Source organism: Dermacentor silvarum, chromosome 7, assembly GCF_013339745.2.
Source record: "Dermacentor silvarum isolate Dsil-2018 chromosome 7, BIME_Dsil_1.4, whole genome shotgun sequence".
Classification (NCBI taxonomy): Eukaryota; Metazoa; Arthropoda; class Arachnida; order Ixodida; family Ixodidae; genus Dermacentor; species Dermacentor silvarum.
In genome coordinates this window covers 34,177,457-34,187,388 of record NC_051160.1, presented here as the reverse complement: position 1 = coordinate 34,187,388, position 9,932 = coordinate 34,177,457, and the positions used below count along the sequence as shown (strand labels likewise).

The window sequence follows — 9,932 nt, the reverse complement described above, 5'->3', positions numbered from 1 at the left end:
GGGGCGCTGAAGTCGTCAGCGTCGTCAGCATCGCGTGAAATTTTTTGCTACATTCTACAACAATAACTAATAGTAGGGTGATATAACAATGCGAAATGCCACAGTCATTGCAAGTACTGCAATACATTATTTAAGTTTAGCGCAATTTTATTTGCGGTTAGCTTGTGAACTGCTACTAAACTGCGGCGACTAACTGTCAGTATGAAACCAAACCAGCTGAGCAAATATGGCTGCCCGCAGTTGCAGAATCGTGAGCGTGATCATGGGGATGGAATCGTGAGCGAAGAAGCTTTCAGTGGGGTCGCTTTTGACGTTTGCAAGAGCAAGGAGGTAGTAGGAGGCGTAAACAGTGAGTAAACCACGATTGTTTCAAAGTCTGTCGAGCCAGTGCCCGGGCTTGATTGCACAAATCGAAACACTGGCGTGGAAGCCGCACGTAGTCGGTCACATTGACCAAAGGAGGGTGGTTTTGGTACTTTGGCGTGATCTGTCACACCTTAGCGCGTATGGCTGCTGCACGGCGCTAATAGGGAGTATTTTGCTGTTTTTTTATTTGGGCGCGCGGCGGCGATCTCGACACAATAACAGGTTTAGCGCGCCGAAATGTACAAGTCGGGTTCAGTTTTCTAATAAGGTTTATTCAACCGCGTATTTTCGGTTTTGTTCGCTCTCGAGACGAGGTCCTTATCAAGCAAATTGGGTAATAAAAGTCAAAGTTGGTTGATTTATGCTCACGCCGTTGAAGTGAAATCCTTGCTACCACTATGCATTAATTTGTTAAGTGCGCGTAAAGTGCGATGCTAATAAAACGAAAAGCAGACATTATAAGCGCGCTGAAACGTGCTCATAGCTGGATAAATTTTACACAGCCCCCCCCCCCCCCCCCTTTCTTCTTCTTTTTTTTTTTTCATTGCGATCGCAATTATACGAACACTCCAGGCGCATTTCCGCCGGCGTCGCCGTGATGTTCCGTATGAAGTCCAAGTGCGAAAACACCGTGGCCGCGCGCCGTAAGCTATAGGTGCGAGTGAAAGCGTGCGAGGTTGAGCCGAGGATGGTGACTTGACCTCGCGCGGGCAAGAAAGTAAGGCGGGACGGAAGCGCGCCGTCTTCCAGCTGTTTGTGTAAAGCATGCAAATGAGTGTGATGGCAGAGGCAGTTCTACCGCATGACGACAGTTTTGTTGTTACTATGCTGAAGAAACCTTACAAAACTGTCTCGTTACTATACCATGAAAGATGGAAACTGGTGCACGTTGTCTCACTCATGCTATGTGACGTGACGCACACACCAGTCATCTCACAAAGAGCTAGTTGGCCGTTGGACAAGACAAACATCCGTGCGATCGTGGCGAAACGGTTAAAGCATTGTGTTGCTGTGCTGGCAGTCAAAGGTTCGGTCGTGCCATCAGACATAGGTATGAGGAGGCCCGAAATGAGGTGAGATGAGAAACTACCTACCAACCCCAAAGTGCCTGGGATGAGCGAAAGAATGCTTCGCATTAAAAACAGAAAATGGGGTTCGTCATCACTGTAGAAAACGAAGGGCTAGCCTCTCTTTCTTCAATATCGTGCTGGAACCTAGGCACTAGTGCTTCACAGTGATGTCACAAATTTTGAAATATTTTCACATACCTGTGCCACTTCGGCAAAGAAATACATTTGAAACTTGCTAGGTTGAGTTTTTTTGTTTGTTTATAATGCAATGCAGTCCTCCTTTATCGATAAACAATTAACCAGATGTGGGTAGCCGCTGTTGAAAATCTATATCATGGTGTTTTTGAGTTATGTGGCTTAACAAGCCGGCCCTTGCCGTCTTGCTATCGCAAAAGCGCAATTTACTAAAATAGCCTAACCGCATATTGTCACGTTTCTGTGGCGGTGAAGCAAGAACACTGCCAAAACCATGGGTTAAGAACGTGACCCTTTATTGGGCAAACTTGTGCCCAGAAAGAGACAAGCAATGCCCAAACCACGACGATAGTGGTGAGCACGGCCATTGAAATATGATCCGACTGGATCAAGTCTGCTGCGCCATTTATGCATGTGTTACTGTTCATTCCATAGGGATTGCTGATGCTTTTGTGTATTCACGAATGTACAATACTGTTCGCACTGCACGCAGTCTGATTTGACAGGACTCATCGCTATAAAATCGTTGACAACATTAAAGAAACTTGAGACACTGTAGGCACGTTTTATGGTGAGTGATAATTTGATAACAGTGATAACTCAGTGAAACACAGTCACTGGAAAAAAAAGCTAGACAATGTGTGCATTACAATTATTCCCCTTCAGTGGCCCTTTAATGTTGTCTTTTCAACGCAGGTCCGACTCGGGCCAGTCGTTTCCTCCCCGGCACTTCGAAGGCGGCAATGTTGGCGCTGTGTCGACAGGCGTTGCACAGAGTGCTTGCCGCTCCTGTTCTGGGGCCGACGAGTGGATTGCCGGCAGCGGGACAGGTGCTTCTCAGGAACAACTTCAGCGTCGCAGCGTCCCTGTGCAAGCTTCGCGACGACTGGTTCATGCCGGCACCACGAAGGTGGCCCAAGAAGAATGACGAAATCGAGCCGCCCCAGGAACCCGGCCAGCCACGCAACGAGGCCTGGGTGGTTCACTACCGCAACCAGATCCGTTACTCGCCCAAGAAGATGCTGCCCATCGCGCAGATGATCCGCGGCATGAGCGTCGACGAGGCGATCAAGCAACTCACCTTTGTCCACAAGAAGGGCGCCAAGATTGTCATCGAGGTGCTCAAGGAGGCCCAGGACATGGCCGTCCGGGACCACAACGTTGAGTACAGGTCCAACCTGTGGGTCGCCGAGTCATTCTGCAACAAGGCGGTCACCATCAAGGGCATTCGGAGGCATGCGCGGGCCAAGCTTGGTACCATTCATTACAGGTTCGCATTTTCAGGCTTCGCATCCTCCTAAGACTCACTCTCCACCCTTGTGGACATCAGCTATCATTTTACTCTCAATGTTAAACCAGTGTCGATAAAATAACTGCCAGTTCTCCCAAATTTTCTGTAAGGTTTATGAATTTAGGCTCATTCTATGAATGTTGCATCAAGTTTTACAACAAAATATGTGTGTCACAAGAGTTTAACTTGTTGGTCTGTGACTATACCCTTGGCAGTCTTCTAATGAAAAAAGGACACCAGAGGGGAACTTTTTCTTGAGCAAGCTTATTCACACAAGTCCCCATAGGAGGCACCATCGGCAACGGCATACTTGCCGAGAAACTCGCTGTGGTCTAAAAGCAATGCATTGCCTGCGAGTTTCTGCTGTTCCAGGCTTGCTGCCTGTGTGTTGCATCAAGGTAAATCATCATTTATAAAGTGCGTATGTGTTCAATAAGACGTATGCGCTCGGGACAGACTTTGAAAGAAAAAAGACGTGTGCAAATTCCCACCCTCTGGTGTCGTGTCCATGTGATTTTTTTTATGAATTTCAATGTTCACAGGTTGGCAGGTGTGCGATAAAAAAAGAAAAGATTCTAGTACAAGATCAATCTAGATGCAGGCAGCAGTATATACTGTCGGGACCCAAATATAATGAATCCAAACATTGAACCTGCGGAACTTGCTGACAGATCCACATGTAAAAAAACTCCCCCATAACAAACTTGACATTGGATATAGCAAACTCGGAACGTCCACTGTCAATGCACATTCATGAAGCTGCTTGTATGGCAAGAGCTCACTGTCTGGAGGAGTTATTTTTCCTCGATTTTTCTGTCGTGCAATTTTTTTTTTTTCATGCATGCATGCGAGCACGCTCGGAAGCCTACCAGAAGCGTATTGGAGCGAGATTCTCTCTAGTCACTTACATGCGCTGCTGTCAGAGTCAGGTGGCTAGTACGTATTAATGGCCTGGAGCTGCTTTTAAAAAAGCATTCTCTCCAAACCCTCCCGAACATTTCTCACCGTTACTGCCGCTGCCTCTGCTGTCTTGCGAAATAGCTACGTAAAATGCAGGACAGCACTCATATTACAAATTGGCTTGTATATACAACCATCTCTACTACCTCCACAGCTGTTCCGGTAACTGGCTCTGTCCATTGCGGAATTATGCAATGAAACAACAAACGGTAACTAAACGTCTCACTGCAACAAATATACGCCTTCAAGTGCCTAACTCTTTTATTGAAGCAAAGCTTTATCTTTTTCGCCATGGTCTGGGGGGTTTGCTTGGCCTCTTTCTCACCAACTGAAGTGAGCCAATCCTGGAGATAGTGAAATAGTAAAGTCGACTGATCCCCAAATGGGTGTAATGAAAACTGGGCCAAAGACGGTTTAAAGACGACAATGTGTAATCAATGGTTGCGTGGTGGGGTGTCTCCGCATCCTTCCGCGTTTTCGGGTAGGCACGTATTCACTGTGCTGCAAAACGACGTGCGTAAGATGAATAGCTTTATATTTCTTGACTGCTTCATGAAAACTTCGCTTTACACAAGATTCCAACATTTACATTGAATCTACATCATTTTTTCTTTTTGACCACGCATCTTGGTGAAAATGAATTCTTTGCTTTCTTCTTTTCTCCACTGGAAACAAACATTCGCATATAATGAATGAAAAGTGACGGGCGTAATGCTAAGGGGCAGGACGACAGTGGTGTAGATTAGCTAGCAAAAGGGGGTAGCCAATATTGTAGTTGATATTGAGAGTAAGAAAGAACACCATCTTTCAAGTCATGCCACCTAACCTGACCCACCATATTTTTGTGTGTGACCACTCCTCGTGTAATGTCCCGTTTCTCGAGACCTTCAAGGTGTTATGAATATGTAAATAAACAAGTGAAGTTGGGGCAGGCCGTGTGATGCATAGGGCAGATAACTGGTAGTCTACATTACAGAATGGGTACCAAGAGAAGGAAAGTGCAGTTGAAGATGACGGAGAATTAAGGTGGTGCATTGAAATTAGAAAATTTGCACGCATATGGTGGGGGTCAGCTGGCACAAGACGGGGGTAATGGACAACTTTAGAAAAGTCAGCGCTGCCTGTGACGCCAGAGGTATTATGGGAACTTTGAGGATAAGTTTCAGTTTTGGAGGCCATGCGTTGTGCAGTTTATCGCGGTCGCCGCAGGGTGCACTGACGATCCCGCTTACCAAGTTCACATACAGAGCGCTCGGAAAGCTGTCTGCTCCTATTGGTCTGTGCGGGTGAGCGTGGCGACGCGAGCCCAGACCGAGCTCACGCCGCTTGCATTTCGACGTGCACGAAATGTCTCGTGCTGTTTGCACACACTGGGTTCGACTGTAGACCTTTCCTTTAGGAGGAGAGAGTACCTCTATTCTGAACTGTTGCGTCGAGTTTGAAGGGCACATGCTGTAGTACGTTTTAGGGAGGCTCATGCGTGTTCACAGTAGTTCAGAGGGCACCACGGTGATGCCCAGGAAGCTCTCGTTGGAAACGTCTGTATCAAACATTTACTCACATTGCTGTGACTGCTTTTCGAGAAGCTGAGACATACCACTTCATCGTCACTGACGATGGGATGCGAATCTGTAATACATTTCAAGTGCCCCTAGATAACATGGCAATGCAGAGTAAAAAGTGAAGGTAACAAACTGCCCAGGGATGTTAAAGGGACAGTGAAGTAAAAAACAAGTTTAGCTCTATTAGTACATTACCATTCAACAGTAATAAAGAAAAGTCACTCTTGTACTGCGAGAGAAGCTTCATAAATGAGAGAAAACGAACAGGTGGCAGCCGCCACCTTGAAGTTCTGCACCAGCTTGCCTCAGGAATTTGCCATGAAACTCGAGCAATACAAGTTTGGCCTTCCTTTTCTCTTTCTCTAATCCAGCTCCTACTGCTATATATATATATATATATATATATATATATATATATATAGTTTTTGAAGACTAATACTCTCCCTGTCTAAACTGATATACTGTTTGTAATTGATGAGATGTTCAGGTTATGCTGGTTTGAATGTTCCTTAGGTGTTCCATTACTGTACATGTAGAAATAGTGCCGCAAAAGCACTGATAGCAATACAATGCTTAAAATGTGTCACATAAGAACTACTTGAAATGTAAACAAGAAAAATAATTAAAAAAAGCATAACAGCACCTGGAATTTGTAATTAAATGGGAGCGTGATGTGCATGCCGATTTCTAAGTGTGATGTATTCCCAAATGTATGTTTTGCAGCATGAATTAGGCACCGGTTACAAAGGGAAGCAAACCTGGAAACTCAAAGATGCACTCTTGGTTGTATTCAGCTTGTTCACATTTTATGCTCTTATGTACTATACATATTGGATGCCTCCACTTGGACCTTTGCTGCAAAATTAAGGTGTATGAAATGCCTTTGAGAAAGGAGTTGTCAGGTAGACTGCATAACCACTGGTTGTACACAGAATTGCGATGCAGACAAACCATTGCCACAAATAACCATTTTCTTCTTCCTGAAGTACATTAACCATGAAGTGGTCGATATTCCCTGATGCGGTGCTCCATTAGAGAGTTCAGGCATATAGTCCACATTTGTGATCTTGCCATATGCACGTTGAATGCACATTGAAGATTCAAGAGATATTTTATTCAGGTGCACAGTCCGCACCCGGATATATCAAACTCAAAGGGGATCACGAAATAGTTCGATATTATGAATAATTCAATATATAAAATACAACTTTTTACAAAAGCTTTCAAGGGGTTTTTACAGATGTTTGTTATACATGATAATTTGTTATATCTGGGTTCGACTGTAGAAACATTGGAAGGAAGATATGTGTTGCAACTACATTTTTTTTTTTTACTTTCATGATACTTTCTCCACCTTGCGGGATTATGCGGAACTGATTTGCCACTTTTTTTCAATAAGCGGAATTAATTAAGGATGGAAGGGGCTTTTCAGCTCGTTATTTCCTTTCGTGCAAGCAGCATGGCTCATGCCTGCAAGGAAGTGTGTCAAGATTTGGCAAGATTGTTTCTAGAAGCAAGGAGATTGACAAGAGAAATTTTTACTTTGGAAAACAAACGTTCACTTTGGGTGATGATGAATGTTGCTAATGGCATCCCCATGAATCAGAGTGGCGACAAAGTCACTTAGCTTGCGTTTTAACACGTCTAGTACTCAAACCTAGCATTCTGCCCATACGTCATCTCGTAACATATTTGTGCCTCGATCAATAGTTTTGGTGATGTCTCCACCGCTGACCAGTTATGCTGCCATTAACTTTAAACCCATTGCTTCAGGAAGGTGGTCATTTCTTCTGCTTCTAGCTGGATGGATGGATGCCTTTGCATTTTATTCCAATGCGCTGAGTAACCTCCAGATTTTTCCTGCAACACATTAACCCTTGTTGCGAAAAACTTTGCTCCTGTATGTTGCTGTCCTTGTAATTGGAGATTGCAGGGAGAGGCCTTCGTCCTGCAGTGGACATAAAATATAGGCTGATGATAATGGATGTTGCTGTCCTTGGGGCAGCTCGCTCTAGGCTCAAAAAGCCATTGTGTTGTAAATTGCATTTTCTCGTTCATGTAAAGGTATGTATACTTTTGTCCTTTCTATCTGATTTAGCATCTCATCCTTCATTTTAGAGAGTGCCATCTGGTAGTCACATGCTGAACTGCACTACATGTGGGGCTTGTTCTAATTAGTGAGGGTCTGTGCATTTCTTGCTTAAGCTTGCCTCATTGTTAACATGCTGCAACGCCGTATCTTCGCTGCAGGTACTGCCACTATTTTGTTCGACTCGTCGAAGGGCCACCCCCGGAGCATTACTACGACCCACCGTTGACGCCGTCACAGAAGTTGGAAGAGTTCATTCAAGAACTGAGGGATAGGAGAGTCAAGTATGGACGTTGATCAATTGCTAAGAAACATTGTATAATAGAATTAAAATGGCATCTTCATCAATCCATTGTGTACAGTGGTGCGTCATTAATGTTGACACCGTATACCCAATGAGTGTTTTGCAAAAATAGAAGGAAATGGGTCCCCAGCCGCATGTGCAGTTGCCCACAAATTTTTATGGGATACGGGGATGTGCGATAAAGCCGAGTTCTTGCAAAGCCTGGCCACATCGCCTCGAAGTCAGCTTCAAACTAAGTTACAAGCGACATGCCTCGAATGAGCAGAAATTCATTTGTCGTGGAACTCTTGTCCCCTAAACTTTTGTGGGCAACCATACACGTTCACGACACTGTTGACTAAAGCTTTTTTGCACAAGTTGAAACAAGTATTGCAGGGCCCCACTAATACCTGGCTGAAACTGCCACACTTCAAAAGCACAGTGAAGTACCCTTGCACTTAAGAGGAAGCTTTTGCTTGGGGGCTCCTGATTAAATTGTAAAGGATACATAGTTTTTCTCGGCAACCACTGCACCAAATTTTATGAGGTTTATTGCATTTAAAAGTAAAAGTTAAAATCTAGTGACTATTGGTTGCAAATTTTTTATTTAGGTCAATTTTTTTTAAATAGAAAAATATTGCAACTTTTGCAGGAAATGAAACAGTCAAGTTACTAACTTTGTAACTCTGCAATGAAAAATTATACCATTCTGTAAATTGCACCTAATAGTAGATCTAAAGCGGCCAACTGATGTATTATACATGGCTCAAATAGACCACTAATATGCGAGTAGAATGTAACAAAGTCACGCAAGATATAAAGTGACATCAAATCTGTCCGCATTAGATGCTCCAACAGATGCAATTTAGAGAACTGCAATATCTGTTCTTGCTGCAGAGTTACGAATTTTCAAACCTACAAACTTTGAACATTCCTTAAGGAAAATTCGGGCCCTAAATTGAAATTCCGCTTCTGACAGTCACTGGAATTTAACTCTCTCGAGCGCAACAAATGTCATAAAACCGGCCCACTGGTTGTCTCAGAAAAGCATTTCTGCATTTTACATGTATTTGAACAGGCAACATTGGAGTTGGGCCCGAGCTAAAGCTTCCACCAAAAAAAAAAGAAAGGACCTATCTGCAACTGAAAACTCCCTCCAGCATAATGCTACTGCGAGCTTTACATAAAGTTTATAGTACTTAATCAGAATTTCGAGGTATCAAATTTATGCAAGTTCTTTAAGTACTTCCTAAACCTTTTGCGTGGCTGCTAGGTTGGTTGCTATCTAACCAGACGCGCCAGTTTACACAGCATGGAATTTTGACCAACATAGTAGTGCCAGTGAGTGCACAAGTTCTGTGCAATCAAATAAATCACCTAGAACAATTACATATATAAGCTTATGGGCATCCCTAAAGCACAGACCTCTTAACTGAATGACTTGCTTTTATACTTGGGCTACCTCATCTTTCACCCACTGGGCATCCGACACAGGAGGTATGGAATTCTTACATGTATTTCTTTCTCCTTGCCACTCTTCTCTCAGCAGATGTTGAATATTGTGTTTTGCCCTTGCGATATTTCTGCACCGACGTTACACATTGTGTATCCGCATGAACTGCCGTTAGCATTTCAGCGTTGCTTGTGAACAGTATAGCGCACAAACAGAAACATTGAAGGACACTAATGTTCCGACCTCTGCAGTGCAAAAACATTGCATGAGGTCACATGTTGCACGCAAATAAAAGTAAACACAATTGTGCTCGATTTCATTTGCCTACCATTTAACTGCTTCACAAAAGCTTCGCTTTGCATGGGTTCCAATGTGCCATATTCTTGAACTGCGAAATTTCTTTGTTATTATTGAATAACCTGGTAGAAGAGAGACGTTACACCGGACTCCTTACCAGAGAGGTGTTTCACTTAAGAACAAATGGCCCTTTACATGGTGCGCCAGTGCGAGAAGAAACACCACATTTCAGCAAAGCCTGCAATATTACTTGTTTAGTGCTATAATACAGAAAGTTGCACGAGGAGAATGCTTCAGCACAGAAACTTGCAAATGCTCTTGAACCTCGACATAATAAACATGGATATAACGAAATGAAAAACTTTT

At 43.7% G+C, this 9,932-nt stretch overlaps 1 protein-coding gene across 1 annotated transcript; it reads left to right on the top strand.

Moving 5' to 3' along the window:
• The first annotated feature begins 216 nt into the window (after positions 1 to 216).
• On the top strand, positions 217 to 7,896 carry LOC119457904 (39S ribosomal protein L22, mitochondrial). The gene is made up of 3 exons (XM_037719670.2): positions 217 to 349; positions 2,328 to 2,901; positions 7,695 to 7,896. The coding sequence occupies exons 2-3, from the start codon at positions 2,375 to 2,377 to the stop codon at positions 7,828 to 7,830; spliced, it is 663 nt and encodes a 220-aa protein (XP_037575598.1). The 5' UTR covers positions 217 to 349; positions 2,328 to 2,374; the 3' UTR covers positions 7,831 to 7,896.
• The last annotated feature ends 2,036 nt before the right edge of the window (positions 7,897 to 9,932 follow it).

Bases quoted from the DNA above. Each gene is read 5' to 3' on its own strand.
- LOC119457904 (XM_037719670.2), top strand. From the start codon at position 2,375: ATGTTGGCGCTGTGTCGACAGGCGTTGCACAGAGTGCTTGCCGCTCCT. The intron at 2,902-7,694 runs GTTCGCATTTTC...TCTTCGCTGCAG, and splicing joins CTTGGTACCATTCATTACAG to GTACTGCCACTATTTTGTTC.